General features: G+C 36.0%; 1 protein-coding gene across 1 annotated transcript; it reads left to right on the top strand.

The window, feature by feature from the left end:
- The first annotated feature begins 1,158 nt into the window (after positions 1-1,158).
- On the top strand, positions 1,159-26,503 carry LOC131874415 (probable serine/threonine-protein kinase At1g01540). Its single transcript, XM_059217784.1, has 4 exons — positions 1,159-1,900; positions 2,315-2,678; positions 25,400-25,697; positions 26,240-26,503. The coding sequence occupies exons 1-4, from the start codon at positions 1,159-1,161 to the stop codon at positions 26,501-26,503; spliced, it is 1,668 nt and encodes a 555-aa protein (XP_059073767.1).
- The last annotated feature ends 913 nt before the right edge of the window (positions 26,504-27,416 follow it).

Genomic DNA, 27,416 nt, shown 5'->3' with positions numbered 1-27,416 from the left:
AAAGAAAGTCATATGTGTTAAATTGATTTGTATAATGTTGTAGCTATTTGTATTTATTCTTTGTAGTTGTGTTTCCAGTTCCACACCTTCAACAATAATCATATATAAAGTTGGAGCTAAAGGGTATCCTTGATGAATTGATCGAAAGGGCCCAAAAGGAATGGATTTTTGTGGTAGTTTGACAATACTGCTAATAAGACAGGTCTAAACATTAAAAAATTCAGGAGCCACCATCAAATGTGACATAGGTCAACTAGAAAACGAACTACGATATTTCCTATTTCAAATGGCCAGCCCTAAACCACACACACTAAGCAACATATTAAGTGTAGAGGATGTTAGTCAACTAAGTGTTTAACACTTTTAAGTTTAGAAGTGTATTCTTAGTGTGAGAACATACATTAAGCAACATATTAAGTCTAGAAAATATCAGTCAACTCTGAGTATTTAATACTTTTAACTCTAGAAATATAGGCTTAGTGTGTGATTTAAGATGTTCCATTTCAGACGATGTATCAATGTATAGAAAATTTGTTCATGGCAACAAATTACAATGAGTAAAATGCCTCCATTTTCTCCTGCAATAATGAAGGTAGAGTCAGCAAAGGCTAGACCTGTTCGTATGATGCAGCGGCCTTTGCTGAGATGTTTCGATTCCGCGTAGGCAGGTAACGTTCATTACTCTGCAGGAATGAAACTGAATCGATCCTTCCTTGTTTTGTTTTTTTTCTTGCATTCCGAATCAAACCAGCTTCTTAGAAGAACATGTATGTTTGAAAAATGGACTTGCTTGACAATCAACACCTGCAAGATCACGTGCAAATATATATTCTTCATGGGTATCACGCATTTCACAGCTCAAGAAAATCTGCAATTCCCAGACAATACGGAAAAAAACCCAAAAGATTTTATAGACATGTCATGGCATACACACAGCAACGTCGGGATCCTAGATTTTTCTAGAAGAAAACCATATTTGTTTTACTTCTTTATAAATTCCTTTTTCGGGCTTCAACTTACCAAAGGCGTTCGTTTTCTTACTTCTTCTGAACTTCAGACATGAAGACTAGGATGGAATTCTTATTCTTTGAATGGTATTCAATCTTTCTCTGTTTGTTTTATTTTGGGGCTAGCAAAGGTGATTCCAACGAGCCATCCATGGGAGCAGAGGAGAGCGAGTTAACAAACACTAATGGTGGTCTGTCATTCTCAGAAAAACTTCTAATTTATGCTGGTTCATTGGGGACTTTTCTTCTCCTAGGAATATGGCTTCTTAATTGCAATCTTTGTTCAAAAGGACGTGCTATTTCAGTACCCAATAGCCATTCATCAAAATTTACAGCCCAAAATCTGAGCTTTGCAACCAGAGAATACCATGAAGACAACTTAATGAGCTCCTCACACTGGAGTTCTCTCTACAAAGGAATTTTTCAGGATGGTTTAATGGTGGCAATTAAGAGGTTGCATTTGGACAACTCTGAGGAAGCCAAGCAGATTTTTTCAGAGGTTTCAGATGGTTTAATCAAGCTTCGACACCAGAATCTCTTACGTGTATTGGGATCCACCACAACTTCAGATTACATGCAACTGGTTATGGAGTACGTAGATCACAAGAGCCTACACCATTATCTTCATCAGGGAGATCCTTGCAATTTAAGCTGGGAAACCCGTCTTAAAATTGCTCATGGAATTGCTTGTGCACTGGCTTATTTGCACCAAGAATGTAAAGTTAATAATAAGAGCTCAATTGTTCATGGAAATCTAAAGCCAAGCAATATTTTTGTGAATGTGCACAACCAGGAGCCCCTCGTGAGCGACTATGGCATTTCTTCACTAATCGAGAACTATTCTCATTCTTCTTCTGCATTTAAGGAAGAATTATATGGTTATGCAGCTCCAGGTAATGAATTTAATTCACTTGTTTTTTTGTGTATGAAATTTTTATTGTCAAATTACATTTTATAATCTATTATTAGAATAAAAGAGAGTTCTATGTTTTAAATAGTTAGTTTGAGATCTGGGATTAAATAAAAATAGAGATGAAAAGATTTTGGGTCTGCAACTAACTCTCTTCCATTTTTATAGAACTCTCTTCATTATGCTGATGGATCATAGAGTGTGATTCAAAATATACACAATCAAAAATCCATAACTAACAAATGAATATTCACTTAGATTGTAGAATCCGAATAGCATTAACGAATTTAATTCTTTATAAGTTTTATTTTTTCTCGAATTGTTAAGATTTCTCGAATTGTTAAGATAAGAATGTGTGCAATAAGCTAATTTTTGCTATTATGTTATAAATTGTCAGAATGTAAGAGATCAGAGCAAACAACAAGAAAATCGGATGTATATAGCTATGGCGTGCTGCTTCTTGAATTGTTAACTATGAGACGACCTACAAGTGAAGATATAGTTGGAGATTTGCCAGGATGGGTGAGAATAAAACTTTGTGATGGATATCCAAAATCCATGGATTGTGTTTTCTATAGGACAGCTTCGACTTCTGCAAAGAAAAAGATGGTGAGAGTTTTGGGTCTTGCATTGATTTGTACGAGAGATGATCCAGAGAGAAGACCGTCCATGAAAGAGGTGCTTCAAATGCTTCGTCAAATAATGAAGGAAAATGAGGAAAGGGTGGTTCCTGCTCCTCTTTGTGATATTGATCAAGAAGTGTAAGAGTAAAAAGCCGTCGTTTGTATAAGAAGAGCTCTTGACAAAATTTGTTTTTTACAATTAGAATCTGTAATTCGGGATTTAGGTTAAGTTTCTAGTTCATAAGATTAGAACAGTGTCGGAACATGCACTACCATTATTTTTTTATTTCTAATTCTAAGAAACACGTTGAATGATGATCTCCCATCATTTTCATCATTAAGGTCTAAGGCGTAGTACCATGTCTTTTGATTAGTTTTAGTGTTTCATTCGAAATGGCTCTATAGTCGACAAAATATTTCATTCGTTCAACTGTATTGTCGACTCTATAGACGTCGTCGCCGTCTTTCATTTACTTAAAAAGAAAATTTAGGATTTACAATAGGCTACGAGTACTATTAAATGAATGAATAATTAGGATCATAAAAATAATATTTATTTGTTTGATTTTATTAGTTTTATAATGAAATATTATATGGTTTTTTATAACAAAGAAGTGTTTGTATTAGTATTTATAAAAAATAATATTACAAATATTCATAAATAGATGGCCGGATAGAAAATTAAATTTTTAGAGTATATACAAGGTCATCATTTGGATCATAAAAATAAACCACTAAGAAACAACAACAATAGTAGAGGGGGAGGAGGTGGGTCCTGATTCACAAAGAATTTTTTTTTAATATGTAAGTATTTTATTTATTTATTTCTAATTATTGAGATCATAATAAGTGTATAAGAAGAACATGGAATTTGTTTGTAGATCGAGATTTAGGAGACTCAAAACTACTCAATGATCAAATTGATTTGAGGAGCCCTTTTTTATAGGACTAAATAGATCTAGGTATCTAATAACACTAAATCTTACCCCTTCATCAAGTAAACTAGTTAGAAAAAAGAAGGATTATCAAAATAAATGATCAGCATTTTCAATCACTTTACTTTATTACAAAATATCTTTATAAAATATATGGAGTTCACCAAATTTCAAACTAAAGACTGTTTACAATGGCTTATGTGCATCCACCATGCTTCATAGATAAATATTGTCATTATTATTAAATAATAAACAATTAAATCACATTCGATTCAGGGTCCATAAAACATCTTCTAGTTCATTTAAAAATTACCTTCATCAATAGATTTCTATAGTGCATAAAGATAAAAATGATCTAATGAAGATTCAATTCAGTATTGGGACCATTCATTTAGAGATGAGTTGTCAAGAAGGATTAATAACATAACCTTCTACCAATGATTGTCGAAACTATTGTTTGTTGGGAGAAGCCATGATTTAAGTTATTCATTGGAGGGCCCACATTTTGTTTAGACTTATAAAGTCATGGTTTCTGGTTTGTATTTCTTTTGTCGTAAATTATTTAGTGCAAAATAAAAAATAAAAATCCAATGAAGGTTCCATTCAATATTGGGACCATTTATTTGGAGATGAGTTATCAAGAAGGAATGAATCCTCAAGAATGCCTTTTTTTCACTCACCAACTCACCCAATCGATGCGGGCCACACCCTAGCAGCGAAATCCCTAAAGTACTCAAAGTGTGAAAAATTGTCAAAATTTGGCATCACGTTTCTCGATGTTGGTGACAAATAAAAATTCAAATCATTTGATTCCATGTGAACCTGAGATGCTAGTCTTGAAAAAACTCTCTCGGTTTAGGTACACTCGGATCCAATTGCCTGTGGCGACACTTTCTCGATTGTGACAAAAAGCGTCACATGAGTTTAGTGAAAACTTGTACAATACTGTAACTTTCAATCTACTCGTCGTGGCACAAAACCATCAGTGCATACACGTCTGGGCAATTGGGTTTACACTAGGAATGCCATTGGTTTGCTCGCCAAATCACCCGATCGATGCGGCCCACACCCTAGCAGCGAAATCCCTAAAGTGCTCAAAGTGTGAAGAATTGTCAAAATTTAGCATCGTCTTTCTCGATGTTGGTGACATGTAAAAATGAGTTGTCTGATTCCACAGGGTCGTGAGATGCCACTCAAAAAAATCCTCTCTCGGTTTAGGTAGATGAAGAAACATAATTCAAAATAAGTCTCCACTAAGCATTCATGCAATGTAAAGGAATAAAAAGTAAACCAGACCAACATGCTAACCAAATGTCACAATCTTCGGATCAAGAGGTAGAACATTCGAGGACAATTTGGATTGCGAAACATCATGACCAAAAACACATTTTGGGAGCACAACAACACATGCCAAAACATAATAACATAGATACATACATGAATATTAAAATCACAAACACACATCAAGAGAACATGAAATGTAGATCAATCCCGACATATGCAAACCTCAAACATTCTAATTACTGAAAAGACTTTTGGAGCACCAAAACTCTTATACTTCTAACACATAATTCTAGAGCAATAGACATGTCAGAAATACAACAATATGTACAATATGCATGACATGCCTATTTTTTACAGCCCGCAACACAACATAAATACCTATCTTCCATTGTTCTATAACACAACATACATATCTATTTTCCACATCAATCCGGACCAATCTAGACGACTAGATTGACATTAATGACAAAATAGACAAGTAATTCTAACATGGGGATCAAAAGACCTTCAACAAGTGAATACAAACTTATCCTCAAAATTTGAACCTAATTTTCTGGGACTAGTGTGCATAGGGTGCCCTTATTTGGACTAGGGTGCTTTCGATCTGCTTGTCGTGGCACCAAACCATCAACGTGTATGCATCTGGGTGGTTGGGCTTACACTAGGGATGCCTTTTTTTCACTCGCCAATTCACTCAATCCATGCATGCCACACCTTAGCGGCAAAATCCCTAAATTGCTCATACTATGGAAAATTGTCAAAATTCAGCATCGCATTTCTCGACATTGGTGAAACATAGAAATGAGCCATTTAATTCCACAAGGTTGTGAGATGCCACTGTAAAAAACCCTCTCTTGGTTTAGGTAGACTTCGATCCAATTTCCTATGGCGACACTTTCTCAATTGCAATAAAAAGCATCACATGAGTTTAATGAAAAGCTGCACAATGCCCTAACTTTTGATCTACTTGTTGTGGCACCAAACTGTCAGCATGTATGCATCTAGGTGGCTATTTTTATGCTAGGAATTTATTTGTTTCTCTCACCAACTCACTCGTTTGATGTGGGCCACACCCTAGCAACGAAATCCCTTAATTGCTCAAAGAGTGAAAAATTGTCAAAATTCGACATCGCATTTCTCAACGCTCGTGAGACATATGAATGAGTTGTTTGATTCCACAAGGTTGTGAGATGCCACTCTAAAAACATTCTCTTGGGTTTAAGTAGACTCCAATCCAATTTCCTGTGGTGACACTTTCTTGATGGCGACAAAAAGGATCACATGACTTCAATGAAAAGTTGCACAACACCCTAACTTTTGATCTGCTCATCGTGGCACCAAATCGTCAACTCATATGTGTGTATTTGGATACATTTATGCTAGGAATGCCTTCGTTCCTCTCTCGAAGCCACTTGATCGATCCAATCCACACCCTAGCAGCAAACTCGCTTAAGTGCTCAACATGCTCAAAGTTGTCAATATTCGGCGATGCGTTTCTTTGTGCCTATGAGATATATGAATGAGTTGTCGAATCCTATGGGGTCGTGTTATGCCACTCTTCAAAAAAATATTGCATTTTTGGTAGACTCGGATTCAATTACATGTGGCGACACTTTCTTAGTGGTGACAAAAAGTGTCACGTGAGCTTAATGAAAAGTTGCACAATGCCCTAACTTTCAATCCACTCGTTGTGGCACCGAACCATCAGTTCGTACACATCCATATGGCTTGATTTATGCTAAGAATTCCTTTGTTCCTCTCTTGAAGTCCCTCGATCTATCTGGACCACACCCTAGCAGCAAACTCGCTTAAGTGCTCAAGGTGCTCAAAGTTGTCAATATTCGGTGATGCATTTTTGGGCACTTGTGAGACATATGAATGAGTCATCTAATCCTAAAGGGTTATGTTAAGCCACTCTACAAAATATCTCTCAGTTTTGGTAGACTTGGATCTAATTGCCTGTGGTGACAAAAAGCGTCACATGAGTTCAATGAAAAGTTGCACAACACCCTAACTTTTAATCCACTCGTCATTGCACTGAACTCTTAGCTTGTACACATCTACATGGTTAGGTTTATTCTAGGAATTCCTTCATTCTTCTCTCAAACTCACTCGATCAATTCGAGCCACACTCTAGCAGTGAACTCTCTTAAGTGCTCAAGATGCTCAAAGTTGTCAATATTTGGTGATGCATTTTTCAGCACCTATGAGACATACGAATGAGTCATCTCATCCTACAATATTGTCTTACGCCACTCTATTAAAACCTCTCCCAATTTTGGTAGACTCGGATCCAAAGGCATGTGGCAATACTTTCTCGGTGGCGCAAAAAGTCTCTCATGAGTTCAATGAAACATTGCACAATGCCCTAACTTTCAATCCACTCGTTGTGGCATTGAACTGTTAGCTTTTGCACATCTAGATGGTTGGGTTTATGCTATTAATACCTTCATTCCTCTCTCGAACTTGCCTGATCGATCCGGGTCACACCCTAGTAGCGAACTTGCTTAAGTGCTTAAGGTGCTCAAAGTTGTCAATATTCAATTATGCGTTTCTTGGTGCCCGTGAGACATATGAACAATTTTTCTGATCCTAAGAGATTGTGTTACACTACTCTACAAAAACCTCTCTCAATTTTGGTAGACTCAAATACAATTGCCCGTGGCGACACTTTCTTAGTGGCGACAAAAAGCATCACGAGTTCAATGAAAAGTTGCAAAATGCCCTAACTTTCAATTTGCTTGTCGTGGCATTGAACTGTTAGCTCATATGCATTTGAGTGCCTAGGTTTACACTAGGAAATCCTTTGTTGCTCTCTCGAACTCATTCGATCAATTGGGGCCACACCTTAGGAGAGAACTCACTTAAGTGCTCAAAGTGTGAAAATTTGTCAAAATTCAGTGACGCATTTCTCCACGCTCATGAGACATATGAATGAGACATTTGATCCTAAGGGGCCATGTTATGACACTCTACAAAAACCTCTCTCATTTTTGGAATACTTGAATACAATTGCTTGCAGTGACACTTTCTCGTTGGTGACAAAAAGTATCACATGAATTCAATGAAAAGTTGAACAATTCCCTAACTTTCAATCCACTCATCGTGGCACTGAACTACTAGCTTGTACACATCCATATCAATAGGTTTACACTAGGCATGCTTTCATTTTTCTCTCCAACTCATCTGATCAATACAGGCCACACCCTACCAGCCATCCCACCTAAGTGCTCATATTGCAAAAAACTATCAAACTTCGGCAACGTGTTTCTCGGCTCTCATGAGACATACGAATGAGCCTTCTTATCCTATGGGTTCGTGTTATGACACGCTACAAAAAACTCTCTCATTTTTGGAAGAATCAAGTCCAATTTCCCATGGCAACACTTTCTTAGCGGGGACAAAAAGTGTCACATGGGTTCAATGAAAAGTTGCACAATGCCCTAAATTTCAATCCACTCATCATGGCACCAAATTGTCAGCTTGTACGTATCCATGTCACCAATTTTATGCTAGGAATTCTTTTGTTTTTTTCCCCAACTCGTCTGATCAATCCAGGCCACACCCTATCGATCATTCCACTTAAGTGCTGAAATTATGAAAAATTATCAAATTTCAGCGACACGTTTCTCGACGCTCGTGAGACATACGAATGAGTCATTTGATCTTATATGGTTGTGTTACGAGAATCTATGAAAACTCTCAATTTTGGAGGACTCGGATCCATTTGCCTATGCTAGCATTTTCTCAATTGCAATAAAAAGCATTAGATGAGTTCAATGAAAAGTTGCATTACACCCTAACTTTCAATCCACTCATCGTGGCACCGAACCGTCAGCTCATACGCATCCATGTTGTTGAGTTTACAAGAGGTATCCTTTCTTTTTTCTCTCCAACTCATCTGATCAATCTGAAACCGACCATCCCACTTAAGTGCTCAAAGCGCGAAAAGTTGTCAAACTTCAACGACGCATTTCTCAATGCCTGTGAGACATATAAATGAGTCGTCTGATTCTACGGGGTTGTGTTATGACACTATACAAAATTCTCTCTCATATTTTGAAGACCCGGATCCATTTAGTTGTTGTGGCAGTTATTCTATTGGAGTATATCTAGTGTTGTATATGTTACAATTATTAGGGGCTTCAGTTAATTGTAAGATACTTGATTGACTTAATAAATTAATTCTTCTTTATCTACATTGGGTATTATTAATAGACCTAAGTACTATTAAGTATTATTAATTGTTGGGAGTTATTTAAAGTAGCTCTATTAGGGTATGCATTAGATTAATAGAAGTATATGATCTAGATGCAATTTTTTTAGAATGGGTATTGGTACAATGGTGTTCTACATTGTCTAATTTTGGTTATTTCCATGTTTCCCTTATATATTATTAATGTTTGTTTCACTCCCATGGCTAGGGTTATTTGAATATGAAAACCATCAAACCTTGTATGAAATTTAAAATTAATTATTAAATTGTGGTTTGTATTAATGTCAATGTTAGAGAATGCCTCTAGTCTTATTTGGACTATAACAATTGAATTTGTGTTGATCTCTATAAGCTTGTGTCTTGGATTAGAGACACATATTTAGGTTTGAAGCTTAATTAACAATCAACTTTGTGTAATTATTCATTTAATCATTTGTACTATAATTATGGATAACCATGATAAATGATTTGCATTAACCAAAACGCTATCCATACAACATTATATACCGATAAAAGTATCAAATATATTCAATACAGTCAAATAGGATTGCCAAAATCCATATGGACATAGAATGTCATGTATTTGTAATACAAAACATATGTTCAAAATTGCCATATAGGTTTACAACATAACATCCAATAAAGTCAAATAGGCTTGCCAAAAGCCATATGCACATAGAATGTCACGTATTTGTAATACAAAACATATGTTTAAAATTGCCATATAGGCATGTACAACATAGGAACCTAATAGATAGTCATTTCTCTCTAGGGGAAGGAAACAAATCACAAGATATCTATTAGGAGCCAGAAGCAACTAAGAGGGGGGGGGAGGGGCGTGAATCAGTTGTCAATTAATTTCAACCCAAATATAACTTAATCAAACTTGATACTTAATACCGGTAAACCAAACTTAATGTCGGTTAACAGATTAATAGTAAATATCAATACCAGTGAAACTTAATGCATGAAATAGAAAGAGAAACAACATCCACAACACATGACATAGAGATTTGTACATGGAAACCCTTTAAGGGGAAAAACCATGGTGGGAAACCTTACCCACAATCAGATGATACTAATGCAGATAGTATGTGTGTACAAATGGGGTCTGCACATGCAGAAAGGCCAACCGCCTAGAGCTCACTGCTTAATCACAAAATAAGAGTCACACTAACTACAATTGGATGATTAAATCCAATGATAATGTACTGCTCAAAGTAGCATCTCCAATGCTGGATTCAGTGTCGATTAAGCTTTGATAATCACCTTTTCTATGGTTTGCTCATATGATCTTCTATATTTGCACATACCATGTTACAATACCATAACCTTACATACCACACCTTACATCTCACAATTGAGATCTTACATATATACTAAAACCTAAGACCAAATGTGTAGGTCAGCTAATAAAAAATATTACAATTAAAATCAATTACAAGAAGTCAAGATGCGATGCATCAAGTTGGCTCAATACAATTACAATAATATCCAATTGATTAAATCATCTCCATAATGTGTCATGTTGATCTGGAATAGATAATGCATACCACTCCATAACCTAGACCAATTTGCTAGTAACAACAAATATGTCATCCTGATTAGACCAATAAGAAAAATACCAAAACCAAGTGTCCAAACCATGTCTTCTACATAACCAAGTGATCTCCAGATGATAACAAGTCATCCTTAGTGCTGATGAACAATATAACCTGCCGGTGAACCAAATACTGGTGACTGTGCATAAGTCACTAAACTTGCCAGTGAGCATAACCAAAGATCTTCAGAAGGATAAGTGTTGATAAGTATTGACATCAATGACAAAACCAATGCAACACATCCATAATACCAATAGTATCTTAGGTTGTTGAGTGGATGGAGATGTATATGATGTAGGTGTCTTTCGAGTGCGCCCACTTGACCTCCTCTCTAGACTATTTTATAACTCCGCCTGATACAATGAAAAGAATGTTGTAAATATAAAGATAAATTGAATTTTAGAATGACATATAATAGAATAGTCACTTACCGCATACAAATAATCATGATGTCCATCCACAATAAGCACACATTCATGATCTGGAGTGACAAGCCCCTCTTGTAGGCATCACGATATAAATAAACTAAATACAAGTATCGTTAAAATTTTCAATAATATATTATTAAGATAACAAATGTAATGCTAAATTTACTAATGTATCTCATACTTCTATCAAAACAACTAAACCTAATACTGTTGTAGCAACAACGTGCTCCATTGTCGTGCAAACAACAAGTTGAGTCCCTAATGTCAACATCTGAAAATTAAACAAAGTATATTGATCAATCACCAAAACTATCTATATTATTTAATAACAAGATTAAATAATAAATTGCTTACCTAGGTGAAAGACTGTCAATGATCTACAGCACGAGGTGTTGATGTTGAAGCTCCAACATCAAACTATTTGACATCCAAAACGAGTAATTAGAAAATCATTCACATAAGGTTCAACTATTCACATATAATAATTATATTTCTTCACTCGGTCTATACCTGTGTTGTCGACGAAGTCATGAAAAATGGTGCTACAGGAATGTTGCTAGTATTGTCAACACTTTGACCCTGATTTATTATCATAATCATTTACTAATTTAGATATATTCTTAAATTTCTATATAAAATTTAATAAAAAGAATGAAATGAACTTGTAATGAAATTCACCTAGGTATCAATGCCAAATATTTCATTTAGCAAGGATTTTATAATGACAATGTTCTCTGTAGAAAACTCCTCTCATGCACGTGCATGCTCACTACTATTAGGATCATAAGTACAAAGAGAACCACAAGATCGACAAAAATGAATTGGAACTCAATGCCTAGAAGGATCATCTACATCACCTGCATCACCCTCTACTAGAGTCCTGCAATATTTTATAAGGTTCTGAGTGAGTGAGCTAATGGAGTCTAGAGTTTCAACCTCAACCCTCTTCTTCACAACGGAAGGAATAATGACATGCTCCACCATAGGTCTAGCCAAGGGTCTTGGTGGGGGATTTGGGTCATGTTGTATGACACCCACTCTATCATGTGAGGATCCCCCACCTCTACCTTGGAAATCTAGAAAATAAAAATGGTTTTGGATCTCATTAAGGACAAACTCATATTATAATTTCCTCAAAAATTATTGGGGTACCTCATGATTATTGAATGGGGTTTGATCAAATATCATCCACCACCTATCCCAAAAATTATTCTTAATCACTTCATGGTGACACCAATGGATAGGGAACCTCTTCCAACCAGGATGTAAAGGTTGATTTTATCAGGGGTCCCTAAAAAGGGCGCACAAGTCAAATTTGTTAATTTTCTTTTTCTTCACTACTACATATGATAATTTGTTAGCATAAAATTATTTTGGTTCTTCCTTTTTATTGGGTCAATTATTGATTTGTCCACTCACTGATTGTATATGAGATATAATAGATTGCAGAGAATTAGCAAGGTTTTGCCCTATGAGGATTTTTTCCAGTGGGGTCTTTTAGCCTTGTTATTAAATCTTCAAGCTCTTTCTGGCTATTTTCTATTTGACCTAATAGGTTTTCTTGTGTACCTATGGAATTTCTAGGGATTGAAGGAGGTTCTTGATATGCTTGTTCTTCAATATGGTTTTCATGAGGAGGTGATTGAGCATTTTCAACACTTTCTTGTGGAATATCAATTCCTGACAATTAAAATAATTTTAAATGAAGAAACCTAGTTTAATATTCAACTTAATAAAAAAATTGACAATAAGAAAACAAAAATACATACCTCCTCAAGCTCTTTGATGTCATGCCGACATTTTGATGAGAAATGGACAACTTAGGGCCCAATATAATGCTTCTACAAAGGGTGAGTGCAACACAAATACACAGAAAAACACCAAAATGCAGGCTTGGGAGCATAAATAATGCCCAAAACGTAGGGGTGCAGGTTTCTGTTTAAAAAAACACTTAAGGCATGCGCCTTATGGTCATTTCAATTTTTTTTGAAGTGTGGCACCTTTTTGGTACCACAACTTCATGCATTTGCCCCGATGTTCCTTATTGCAGCTTGGTTGGGAAAGGTTCTATGATTTGGGATACCCTTAAAAGAGGGGCTAAACTTATTAAGGATGGGTTGTTCTAGATCTGTAATAGGGGGGCTTTTATTTTGTTTTGGTTGGATTCTTGGGATGGTCACCTCCCGATTATCTAAGTGTATCCTCATCTTCAGCCTCTTTGTGATATTATGATTGAATCTAGTTGGCATTTGGTTGACATTAAGACTATTGAGGTTAGGGGTTAGATTGAGGTGACCCACTAGAAGGACCCTCGAATATGGCCATTGGGTGGTATTGTGGATGTGTGCCTTGACCTGGCCAAGATCCTTTCTCATCAACCTTGCAGCATCCTTTAGAAGAGAGATATCCTTGTTGGGCCCCAAATCCAAAAGGAAAGTTCTTGGTGGCTTTTGGATATTTTGAGTTGGATAGGCAATTGTATGATACTGAGGGTGTGTCTTGGTGTAAGAAGGTTTGGAACAAATTCTCTTGGCCTAAGTGCACTTCATTTATCTGGCTATTGGTTCAAAATAAATGCCTCGCCTAGGAGAACTTACACAAGCATGGTTTTCAAGGCCTTTCTAGATGTGTGGTATGTATTGATAATATAGTGAATAATGTACATCTCATCTCTTTTCTCAAATTCAATTCTTGAGAGAGGTTTGGAATCACTGGTGGGCTGCATTGAATCATGGATTTGTGTTCATGCAACTTCTCTTGGTGAGTTCTAGGAAAAGGTGGGTCGTCTGCCATCTAGTTCATCCTCCCTCTAGTTTGATTGGTATATTGGTCCCACCCTTATCATCTATAATATCTGGTTAGAAAGGAATAAGCATATCTTTCAAGGATCTCACATGAGGAGTGGATTCTTGTGGAGGAGGATTGGTAGTTGGGTTGAGGAGACCGTTTCAGCGAAGTGTGATCTTTCAGATATCACAGATCCTAAGGACCTAGTTGTTGCTAAAAAATTGATGTTGGTGGACAAGGGGTTGTCCAATGTTGGTAATAGAAGATAGATACAAGCATATCAAAAGATTCATAGGGAGGGCTGGTGGCCCTCACCTCCTATGGGAGTCTTGAAAACCAACATGGATGGCTCCTCTAGGGGAAACCTTGGGCATGCTGGAATTGGAGGTATTGGTCGTAGTAGTAAAGGTGATGTTGTATTTTTGTTCACCACATATATGGGGGCCAACATTCTAAAAATATTATGGAGGCACTTTCTATTCTTCATGCTTTGGAAAGAGGTTTCTCTTTAGTTTGGCAAAAATTTGTCTATGAATTTGATTCCCATATTGTGATTGATTTTCTTAGTGATCAGCACTTGGATACTATTAATTGGCAGTTATCTATTGTTGTTAAGAATATTTTGAATATGCGTTATTTGGTTGATCATATTTTGTTTTGTTATATTCCTCAGGAATGGAATACAGCGGCTGAGTGTTTGGCAAAGTGGGCTTCTAAGGGCTTGGATAGGTGGGATATGGATAGTTCAGAGTCACTCTCCCCTAAGTATAGGGAGAATCTAGGTAGATTAATCATAGAGGACAAGCATGGTTAGTTATCCTCCCCCTTGGTATCTTTGTAGGTTCCTTTTGGTGGTGTTTGGTTGGGGATTTGGCCTCTTGTTTGTACTTTATGATCATTTTTAAATAAATTTATACCGAGGTCCTTTCAAAAAATTTAAATATATATTAAATAATGATAAAGTTAAATATTTAATTTAACTTTATTAAGTATAAACTTATCATTATTTAAAATAAAATCACCAAACTATTCAAAATATTGGGCCAATTCTATTCACTACTCACACCAACATGTCTAAAAATAGAAATGCTAGCAACTAGATTAGTTGGTTCTTGGAAATGATTTACTAATGAGGAAACTCATTTGAAATTACTCTAGAAAAGGGTGTTATACTTATATTAACTACCAAAACCCAAATAATCATTTAAGACTTCTATCCCACTATATTAACTTCCTCCAAAGTTCCCTAACCCTAACTCATTACCCTATGGTAATCCAATTGAATAGGCTAATGGTCCACCCTACTAAACAGGTTAGGAAGGGGACATCATTTGATTTCAGACAAGATGATGTTATACATTTTCTTAATGATATGTAAGTTAACATTACATTGAGTAGAAATGAAGTATTAGAAGATGTGAACCCTTCTTCCCAAACCAACAACTTATTACAAAAGGACTCTCTTACCTATCAAGTGGACATGAATAATGCTAATAAATGTGCATCCTCCTACAATGATCCATCCTCTTTCTTTTATTGATCCCTTTGGTGCTCCAAAGTATACTTTGTTAAACACACCATAGGACTGAGAGGGGAGGGGGGTGAATTAGTCTAGACCTTAAATCAACTAATTTATAACCTTTAAACTTCAAACCTTAATTACCTTATCTCTACAAACATGAAACATGAAACAACAATGCATAATACACACAAGAAAACCAAATTTACATGGAAAACCTAAGAAGGGAAAAACCACATTAAGAATCAAACCCACTATATGAGTAATTAATTACAATGTTTTAGGCTCAAGGCCAAGTATCTCACTACACTTGATTGGACTTGAAAAACTAAGGTGCACAACCTTAAGGAAAGATATAAATGACTTGTATTGTTGAAGCACACTACTCTAGGGAAAGATATAAAGAACTGCATAAGCTGCCTATAGACACATTGTCTTCCAATAAGTATGGAGAGATAATGAATTATAATAAATGAGGTCTTCTAATCATGAAACTATTCTTGAACCATTTTGTCAAGCAAAAAATATCATGGCAAACATCTTTGATCTTTTATTCACTTTCTGAAAATACTATCAAACTAAAGATATGACAATCAAGCTCATCACTAACTGAAATTCACACTTAGGTTTCTTGTACATCATTAACATCCAATTAACAACAATACACACTCTAAATCACACTTTCACACTTCCATTTATGCAAGGTTATACATTAAAACCTTCAACTAGGTTAACCACAAATAGAATATATGTGAATTACATAAAGTTGGCCAAATACATCACGACACATCTAGGAGATAAAGAGGACCCAAATACATCACAACACATCTTCCTAAGACAATTTCAATCAACCACTCATGCTAACACTTCCTCCAAAGTTGACATGAAATATAACATCTAGAAAAATAATTAAACACATTAACTAGCCAGCCCAAAAACAAAACCCATCTATGAAATACTCGATATGGATATAACTAAACCTCTAATGCATATCAAAACCAAAAAGTATTATCCAAATAAGATACACCACCTGAGTTAACCAAAGATCAACAAAGTTAAAAACACTAAACACATAACAACATAACTTCACTTGTTGATCAAACCAGCACTAGAACTTTGAATTATAACATTGTATGAACCATATGAACATGTCCTCCAAGCCACAACACTTGAAGCATCACAATGAAGCAATATAGAGCATTCTTTAGACCATAATTGATAGAAAACCTCACTGTAATCAAACTGCTACAATCAACTACATCATCTGAGCAATTGAGAACCTAAAAATCATGATAGTGCAACATCCACATAATGTAGACATTATATCCTGAAGTGCAAAACATCATCAACAAGAACTAGTGGAATACAAAGCATTCTTCAATAAACACATTTAAATGCTCTTTCTTGGATATTGTAACTTCAACTATAGTAGCCTTCTGGAAACATCTCATACTTACTCAACATCACCACCACACAACATAAAAACATCTAAACACTCATTTATAGACTATCTATAACATCCACACAACTGAACAACATTAATGACAATAAACTTCATTGAGGTCTATGATGAAAGTCCTTCCACTTCACATTTACAAACAAATTACAAATGTGTCTGTGACATGGTTTCTAAATAGGGATATAGTGGACATGGTCTTCGATATATGTAACAAGGAATCAAGGTCCCTATAGAGACCTCATCCTAATACACTAGAGAAGGTATGTGATTCCCTACTCCTTTCATACCAATTTATTTATCAAAGCCTAACCTTCCTCTCCCACAAATAAATTATACTCTAGTAGGAAGAATCTTTTGGAGACTTAAATATGATAGGAATATCACTTTTCCATTCATAAGACATTGGTATAACTCTAAACTAATTAATGGTAACGCTTTTTGTCTCTTTCACCATGTTTTTGATTAAGGAAAAAATAGGTTTTGAAGGGACCTAAAACTCTTTACAAAATAAAATCTCCATGAAGTCTCAACTAGCAGTTAAGCCAACAAAGAACACAACAACAAAAAATCCCCATAACAGAGATAAACCACAAAATAACAAATGGGGCAAAGTCCAAAGAAAGAAAAAAGACAACACAAAACACAAGAAAACTAGCAGAAGACTAGCATAGAAGTAGGCTAGAGCTAGCCCTAATCTAATAGTTTCATGGTTTGTTCCATCTCTTTCTCAATCTCAGTCATAGTATTAGTAATCTTCTTGAGCTTCTAAAAATCAGGAGGAGGTCGAACTGCCTTCCTCTTCAACATAACTCTGGTCCTTTTGCTGGGTCCCAAAGAAGTGTCATGTTCAGCATTACCTTCCACATCCACCACATTCTTCAACTAAAATTGTTCTTCAAAGATACTAATCATAATTTTAAAGCTCTCTACGGTGGAACCAAGCACCCAAAGACTAGTCTTAACAACATTCTTGATGGATTCCTTTATTTTAGCGTTTTTCATTTTCTAGAGCTTCCATCCTAGCTTCATAGCCTCTTTTGAAATTGTCAAAGGCCTTCATCGTGGTTTTCTTTCACCATGTTTATACTCACTCTCTTTTTTATTATAGTGCATTTAAGTAATTTGTTCAGTAATTATATGATAAGGATTCGATTTATATTATATCTAATGTTGATCATTTTTTAAATCCAAATTTGCATACAATACCTTAAGACTTCTTATCCTATTATATTTCTTCTCACTATGTGACACTAGTAGCTTACCTTTTTTAGGGGTCATCATCATTCATGGTTGTACAATTACATCGGTAAAATTACTTGGCTAGCAACATAATAACCTACTTAATCTTGTCTCAATGCTTAGAGCAAGAATATTTTTATATTCCTCCTACATAAGGATTCACTTTTCCTTTGTTGAGTTTTATTTTTTATAAGGATATCTTTTCTTACATAGTGTAAGTATTTTAGAAATAATATTCGCTTATTGTTGAAATTATACAATTTTTTCATCTAGAATTCCCCCTCCTAGTAATAGGGAAGGTGTACATTTCTAACCTACTTCCCCTTTCTTAGTGTTGAACCTGTTATCTCTATTAATTTAAGTCTCCTCTTTTTGGAGGTAGATACCTTTAGACAAAGATAACTTCCTCCCCCTTTAATAGCTATGTATCATTCATAAGGATCTCTTTACACTTGTTGCAAGATATCTCTTTTACAACTATCTTGTCCTTGCTTGAAGATTGTATTCAATATAAGGATTTTCTTCCTATCTTAGAGCACACGTATTTTTGTTAAGGATATATGATTGGTGTTGAAGTTGTTTCATCCCTAATATGGATCAGTATTGATGTAGAGATTGGCAGTCATAGGGTGATAAACCCACCTACACGCCTTGGTCTTCTTTACCTTGAATCCCTCTCAAGGCTACAATCACACCTCAAATGTGAAATCATACTCTCACCCCTAACAAGGGATGGCACAACACTTCTACACACTTCTTGAGACCTATTAAGATCTCCCACAATGCTACTTTGAAATACAAGGCAAATATTGGCTTTTGAGGCTTAGACAGGCCTACTGGTTAGGCCTACCGGTTAGTAGCACTATTTCACTATCTTTTTGGATTTTTCTCCAAATTATACCAAACAACACCCTAAACAAATTCTAGTTTCAGACACCCTTTTGAGATTACTATCAGATTCCAAAAGATTGGAATTCCACCCTATTCTTGCACTCTTCAATACCTACTTGGGTCATAGGCCTAATTGATCAAGTTAGACTGGTTTTATAAAGGAGGTATATGAGAATGGGATCACAAGAAGGTTCCAACTCTTTAGGAGGTTTCTTCGATGTCCAAATACTCCAATCACATTAATTCAACTCATCATCTCATCATTGTTCATTGTATGCTCAATGAAACTCACCTAATCTAATCTAAACAATCAACCAATTTAGACTAGGCCTTGGTGGTAAGGTTACCAACCAGCTCCTCTAATCTCACCCCTCTAGAATCTCAAAATACATGCCCCTAACTTGCATTCTACCAATGGCCATCGGATCCCAATGAGTAGATTGCAAGTTAGGGTCCCATTTGCATTGTAACCCTTGAAAATGGAGGGTTTCAGACCTATAGAGGGTAAAACGCTTATAACTTCCACTAAAATTTACTTCAAGGGGTCAAATCAAATGCATTAGAAGGGTATTTTAGGTCTCTTTCTAAGAAAATCAAAAATTCATCAGTAGATCTCACAACCTGTATGGACAAAATGGAAAAATGTTACTATTATGGCAAAATGAGACTTGTTCTATTCACTTTCTCCACCAACTTTACAAAACTTTCTACTACTCTCTTCTCCCATGGTTTTCAAAGCATATATAAACCTTTTCCAGTGTCCATAACTAACTTTTGAATAGTTAGGACCATTGGAGAAGTAGTTGGCATCCCACCGACAACTTTGAAAAGTTGATTGACAACAAATGCAACATTTTGTAACTTAAGACAACATTGGTTAATAACTACTTAGACCTTATGGAAACACATCCAAGGTCATTATTTATCATTTTTAGACTCCAAACACCTAGGACAACATCCTAGACACACCAACATTGATTATCCAAATTCCAAGCCTAAATGGCCTAATAGACCTCTAGGTTTATACACTCACCTTAGAGATTATTGAGCATACAAATAGGAATTCAATTACATCAAGGGTGATCGTTGATCCAACCCATTATTACATCACAAATGAACATGTAGACATCACCATATGCTTGAAATAGAGGTGTAGAATAAGGTGCTCTGCACCATACTCTCGGGCCCAAAAAACTCAAGTCCCTTGAGTTGGGATGTCTGCAAATCTAGTTCTGGTCTTCTCAATGGCCTTAGAAGTCCTCCATGTAGCATCCTTCAGAGGTTGATTCTTCCATTTGACTAGATACTCTAAGTAAGTCTTCATCCTTATCTGCTTGCTTAACCCTTTGATCGAAAATGCACTCAATCTCCGATTTGAGAGGGGGAGGAAGTGCTTCCAACATAGCTGGACTAGAAGAATTAGATGGATTTGCAACACAAACATCATCCACAAAACCTTTATATGCATATATATCAGATACATTGAATATAGGAGATAGACCAACATCAGGGGGTAGATCTATCTTATATGCATTTATTCCACATCTTTTTAGGACCTTGAAAGGACCTATATTTTTCATGAGTAGCTTGGTGTACTTCTCCTTAGGGAGTCTTTCTTTTTCGAGATGAATCATCACCATGTCTCCGACCTTAAACTGAGCATCTCTCCTTGTGACATTTGTTGCTTGCTTATACTTTTCAGTGGTTTGTGTCAATCTATCTCACACTTGTTGATGTATGTCCCTCATCACTTTAGAAAAATCATCTGCTTGAGCACTCCTCCTTTCAATACTTTGCACTTCTTCGAGTTCAAGAAAACCTATAGGATGGGTTCCATATACAATTTGAAAAGAACTCAGTCCTATACTTCTATTCATAGAGATGCTATATGAGAACTCTGCTTGGGGTGTATGTGGCAGTAGTTCTAATGGAGCATCTGGTGAGGTTGCCATATTTTGGAATAAGAAAACTATTGATGGAGACCTGATTGATGAAGATGGTAATATCATTTCTATGAGAGTCAAAAGCATTGTTGAAGGATAGGACTGGGTGGTTACCAACATTTATGCTCCCAACTCTAAAGCTGCTCGGAGTAAGTTTTGGGACAAAATCCAGTAGAAAAGAGGGACTTTTTCCCAAGATAGTTGGCTTTTGATGGGAGATTTCAACACTCCTCTGCAAGAGATGTAAAAATTTGGTAGAACCCAAGCTCAACTGGATAGCAGGATTGATCTTATGGACTTTATCAATGCCAATACCCTCATTGATGTTGACCTTTCTGGAGCTTCCTACACTTTCTCCAATCGAAGGGATGAAGGATAACTTATTTAGGTAAGGCTTGATAGATCTCTTATTACTCCTGACTAGGTCCTTAAGTATAGATGTTCTTTATCTATTATTAACAGAATTGGATTAGACCATTATCCTATTTCTTTTGTTGCTGATTCTATTAAGGACAAACGTTGCTTTCCCTTCCGGTTTGAAAAAATATGGATTTCACACCCTTCCTTGGAAGCTTCCATTTCCAAATGGTGGAATATAATTGTGGATGGTTTTGCCATGTTCAAATTTGCTAAAAAGTTAAGAAATATCAAAGATAACATCAAGGTTTGGAATAAAAAGGTTTTTGGGAATATTTTTGAATCTAAGAGGAAGCTCAAGGAGGAATTAGAATAGATTCAAAATTCTATTTTGAAACATGGTTATAAGAATGTCCCCAAGACTAAAGAAGATGAGGTTCTAGCCAAATTACACAACACTATTTTAAGAGAAGAAATTTTACTGGAGGCAGAGATCCAAGGCAATTTGGTTAGATGCTAGTGACAGAAATACTAAATTCTTTCATATGACATCAATGAAGCATAAAGTAGTAAGCAAAATTTCCAAAATAATTGATAATGATAAACTCTTGTCAAAGATGATGATATAGTTGATGAAGCTGTTAGGTTCTTCTCTAACCTTTTGACTGGTAGCAAGATTTGGTTGAAAATATTCCTAAGATTATTGGACCTAATTAGAATAGGATTTTATCTGGCATCGCCTTAGTTGATGAAATTAAAAGAGTCATTTTCTCCTTCTAAGGGGATAAGGCATCAGGGCCGGATGGATTCCCCATTTTTTTCTTTCAGGAATATTGGCACATTGTTGGGTCTGATATGGTCAATCTTGTCAAAGAATTATTTGGCTCCAGAAAAATTCATAAAGAAATCAACTCTACCTTCATTTCTCTAATTCCTAAGGTGGCTGGAGTTGATTTTATGGGTAAGTTTAGGCCAATAAGTCTATGTAACTCTTTTTACAAGATAATCTCAAAAGTTTTGACTTCTATATTGTTGGCTATTCTTCCCCTTGTTATCTCTAAGGAGCAAAAAGGATTTGTCCTAGCTAGGCAGATTTTGGACTCTATAATTCTTGTGCACGAGAATATCCATTCTCTTAATGCTGCAAACAAAGAGGGATTCCTCATAAAATTGGATTTGGCAAAAGCCTATGACAGGGTTGAATGACAGGTTCTTTTTAGGATCATGGAAGCCTTTGGATTTGATGAGAAGGTTATCAAAATCACTAAAGAGTTGATATCTACGCCAAATTTTTGTATTCTTTTTTATGGATCTCCTTCCAATTTTTTTAAAATCTTCAAGGGGTCTCAGGCAAGGAGATCCTATCTCATCTATTCTTTTCACTATTTTGACAGAATGTTTGAGTAGATTGAGTCAAAAGTTTAAGGAGAATAGGATCATCAAAGGTTTGCAATCCTCTTCAGCTAATTTCTTCTACACTCATCAACAATTTGTTGATGATACTATATTATTGGGATACTCTTCTGTGAGTGAAGCTTTTGCCTTCAAAAGTGCTCTCATCTCTTATTCCCTTGCTACTGGCCAGCAAGTTAACTGGGAGAAATCTTCTATTTACTTCATCAACACACCCTTGTTGAGGCAGCAGAGGATTTCTAACATAATTGGCTATAAGGTTGAATTGCTCCCCTCTACTTATTTGGGCCTCCCTTTTGGTTTGGCTAGATGGAAAGGCTCTATGTTGTCGTAGGCTGGTAAGCTCCAGCTTCTTCAAGCTACCCTTCAAAATCTGCTTGTTTATGCTCTTAGTTTGTTTAGTATACCGGTCTAGTTTACATAAGCATTAGAAAGAATTCAAAAAAGATTTCTTTGGTTTGGTGTGGAAGATAAGAAAATTATTGCTTTGGTTGCTTGGGATAAAGTCTCTGGTCCTAAAACTTGTGGGCGGTTAAGTATCAAATCTCTTAAAACTTTCAATAAAGCTTTGTTTGCCAAACAGGTTTGCAGGGCATATGGTATTAAGAGAGATTGGAGTAGGGTGTGGCTTGACAAATACATCCATAATCAGCCCATTCATTCCCTTCTCTATTCTAAAGATATCCCTACTGGATCTTTTATATGGAATAGTATGATAAAATCTATTAAAGTTGCTAAAGCTGGAGTTGGCTGGGTCCTTGGCAAAGGTAACAAAATCAGATACTGGGAGGATGTCTGGATCAAAGATGAGCCTCTTTTTAATCAGGATTGCAGCCATATCATTGAAGATTGTAAAAGGAGGTTTGGTTCTATGGTCTGTAATTATTGAGAGGAGAATAAATGGGTTAGACTTGATGTTGTTTATTTTGGATTTTCTTCGCTCCAACATGATTTGTTGTCCTTTTCTGTTAGCAAATATTCAAATGATGTCTTATTATGGAAGAGTAATCCTAAGGGTAATTTTACTGTTGCTTCTGCTTACAAAAAGATATCTACTCAGGCTTGTAACCCTATATGGACTAAAGTTTGGAATAGGTTCCTCATTCCTAAAGTTAATATGTTTTTCTCACTTGCAATTCACAACAAGATTCTCACTATTGATAACCTGGTCAGAAGAGGATTTATGATCCTTAATAGGTGTGAGTTATGTCAGAAAGAGGTTGAGTTTATGGATCATTTATTCATTCACTGTTCTTTTACCTAGGAAATCTGGGGTAAAGTGTGGACGCAATGGAAAGTTGATTGGGTTATGCAAAATAGTTTTAAGGAAGTGCTTTGGCATTGGATTTTCCCTACCAAGTTTCCCATCATTAAGGCCCTTTGGTCCTTTTTTCTTCCTATGACCTGTTGGCATATTTGGAAGGAGAGAAACAATAGAATTTTTAGGGAGACTAAGTATTCTTCTCAGGTGGTTTATGAAAATATTTGTAGGGCTATTAAAGAAAACATCAACACCATTCACAAAAGCAACAAGAAGTGTAGTTATATTGATATGAATGATAATGAGAAAAGGATTCTAACATAATGGAAATTAATGAATAAGGTTTGGAATTCTGATCTAAAGAGTAGAAGAGATAATGTGGTTTGGAGGCTCCCTCCTCATGATTGGGTGAAGGTGAAATTTGATGGTGCAACTAAAGGAAATCCAGGTAATGCTGGAGGGGGAGGTATTATCAAAAACTCTTATGGCTTTTGTGTTTTTGTGATTGCTTCTCCCTTTGGAATTCAAAACAACCATGTTGCATAAGCTCTGGCAATGTTAAAATGTCTTTAGCTTGCTCGGGGCTTCAATTTTAAAAGAATTTGGCTAGAGGGGGATTCCCTTTATATAATTTAGGCTATTAAAGGTATTAGTTCGCCTTCTTGGAGTATCCAAAATATCATTGATAAGGCAAAAAAAATGTTAGATGATTGTGATAATGTGGTTATTACCCATACCTTTAGGGAAGGTAATAGGGTAGCCAATTTATTAGCTAATGAGGGGGTCATTTTAGTGGAAGATGCTAATTATATCGGAGAGTCATCATGTAAGAACGAAGTCTGAGAGCAATTATTTTATGACAGAATCAATGGTACATATTAATCTCATTATTACCCTTTTTGGTTTAGACTTCAATCATAGAATTTGGAGTGAGGTGGATTGTCAGATGATGACCTGTCTCAAGCACCATGCTAATGAGTATAGGTGTGAAGGGCCTTATCATATTAAGTACTGGGTTAATGTGCATGTTTTAAAGGGATACTTGAAAAACAAGAAAATTACCTTGGTTTTCGATTCCAACTTCTCTTTTCTTCAACATCTGGTCAGTTTGTGCTCCCCTGAGGGTTTCAATTTGAATAACTACTACATTATGGGAGAAAATCTCAACCATAATGAGCCCACCAGCTTTGAAAGTTGGAAGGGTGAAAGGAAAATTTGGAGAAGGTTGCAACGAATTCACTGACTATATGGAGAAGTTGCATGGGAGCAAGAAGTCCGTATCCCGTGGTTTTGCCAGGGATTGGAATAATAACAGAGTTACTTTGTTTGGTCAGACCTGTAGAGTGGATTAAGATTTGGTGGCTGAGGTGACTGGTTTGCAGAAAATGTTGAAAGTGTTAATGGAGTATCTTACTATTGATGGTAGGTTTTCGAAAGTCTATAATTATCTTTGTTATCCTTAATCACTTTTGCCATGGCTCTAAGATATCTCTTCCCTTCTATCTGGACTCCTCCCTTAATGACAGTCTGGCTGAACATGCTAAGAAACCCAATTCCTACTCCATTGCCCACCAAGGTCTTATTCTGTTAATTTATGAGTATCTTAAGGATAAAGTTAAGGCTAATAAGGATGATCCCTTTGAGGAGAAAGCCCATATATCTGAGGATTATGATAGTTTTGAGTCCGATGATGATTCTACCAATCCTCCCCCTAAAAAGAAATCAAGGGTTAGTAAGAAAGATGAAGAAGATGTTGAAGAGTCGGTTGATTCTGAGCAGGAGAAGGAGGTGGAAAAAGAGGCAAAGAATGAGCAGGAGAAGGAGGTGGAGGGTGAGGAAGGAGACAAGGATAATGAGTAGGGTAAAGATGATGTTGATGAGTTAGAGGAGAAGGAGACTCCCTATGATACAAACAACAGGGATGAGGTTCAAAATAATATGGAGGAGGGCAACCCTAGTTCTGAGGATTCTGCCCAAGACATGGAGGATGTGGATAATAATTTGAATGCTGCTAGAAATAGCTCTCTAGAAATGTTTAATATCTAGAAGTGGGTGATTGATAATATATTACCAACATTCAGGAAAAAAAGAGAGAGTTGGAGCTCAAAATTGATAATTTGGTTAATGATATTAATAATAAAGGAAAAGAGGAAAAATCTAAGGATAATAGTGAAGCAGAGGATGAAAAAGGTATTTCAAACTAGTCGAAAGGTGAGATCATAAAGGGAGATTTGAAGCACCTGGAGGATGTGGTGAGGACTCTCAAAGAAAAAGGTGAGTCTGATAATGAACTGATAAACAATAGGATTCAAAAAACTGAGAGTGCTATGAGGAAATTCATGGAGCATAACTTGGTTGTGTTGAAGGTGTCTTCCCAAAATATGAATGCGATGGTTGCTTGCATGGAGAAGGATAAGTGGAATAAAGACACTATGATTGTTGATGATGAGCTGGGTTCTAGCTCTATCCAACATTCTTCCAGGCCCAGAACTAGGCAAAATACTAAAGAGCTGGAGCTGAAGACCAAAGGTAATCAACAGGTGCAAGAAAGTAAAGACCTAAAAGAGGCAGAAAATGTGATGATGATGCTTGTCAGGGATGCTGAGGAGACCATAAAGATTTTCACCTAAATGATCTAGTTTTGTTTTAGGTGTGTCAGTCTCTTGTTGGTTGTTTGTTGTTCTTTTCTCTGGTTGATGTCTTTTGTGTTGCTCTTTTGCAGCCTTTCTCTCTTTGTTCTGTCCTCTCTAGTTTCTCTATTGCTTTTCTTTTCGATATGCAAGTGGGTTTCGGGTCCCTTAAAACCTAGTTTTCCTTAACCAAAAACTTTCAAAAGTTGCTTGACAACAAATACAACATTGGTTATTAACCACTTAGACCTTATGGAAACACATCCAAGGTCATTATTTGTCATTTTTAGACTCCAAACACCTAAGACAACATCCTAGACACACCAACATTGAAAATCCAAATTCCAAGCCTTCATGGCCTAATAGACCTCAAGGTTTATATGCACCTAAGATATTATTGACCATACAAATAGGCATTCAATTACATCAAGGGTGATCATTTATCCAACCCATTATTACGTCACAAATGAACATGTAGACACCATCATGTGCTTGAAATAGAGGTGTAGAAGAAGGTTCTCTGCACCAAGTATCTTCCTTAATACATCAACATGTAAATATTTTGACATCTTAATGGGGTCACATATGGCCTCCTCATTGTTTTTTTTTGGTGCATAGTGCAACACCCATTTTGTAGTCTTCATATAAAAAAAATCTTGGTGCACTTTGCAACACCCATTTTTTAGTCATAGTTTTTGGATTACCTAGCAAACAATGGTTTTTTTTATAATATTTGTGTTTGGTGCATGTTGCAACACCCATTTACAATCGCAATTTCAAATTATTTAGAAAATAGATCATTTTTCTTTGTAATATTCTTTAGCATGAGTGAACTAGCATAACTCACCTTGCTAGACATGTTTGACTCCCCTTTCTCTAATGTAGATCACACAACATGTGTGTACCTTGTTGT

This window comes from Cryptomeria japonica, chromosome 3, assembly GCF_030272615.1.
Source record: "Cryptomeria japonica chromosome 3, Sugi_1.0, whole genome shotgun sequence".
Lineage (NCBI taxonomy): Eukaryota > Viridiplantae > Streptophyta > Pinopsida > Cupressales > Cupressaceae > Cryptomeria > Cryptomeria japonica.
Note: the sequence above shows the minus strand (reverse complement) of the source record. Positions and strands in the feature narration are given on the sequence as shown.

Excerpts from the sequence above, each read along its gene's own strand:
- LOC131874415 (XM_059217784.1), top strand. The coding sequence starts at position 1,159 with ATGGGAGCAGAGGAGAGCGAGTTAACAAACACTAATGGTGGTCTGTCA. Across the intron at positions 1,901-2,314 it reads ATATGGTTATGCAGCTCCAG|AATGTAAGAGATCAGAGCAA; the intron begins GTAATGAATTTA and ends ATAAATTGTCAG. Across the intron at positions 2,679-25,399 it reads TGTGATATTGATCAAGAAGT|TCTGGCTGAACATGCTAAGA; the intron begins GTAAGAGTAAAA and ends CCTTAATGACAG.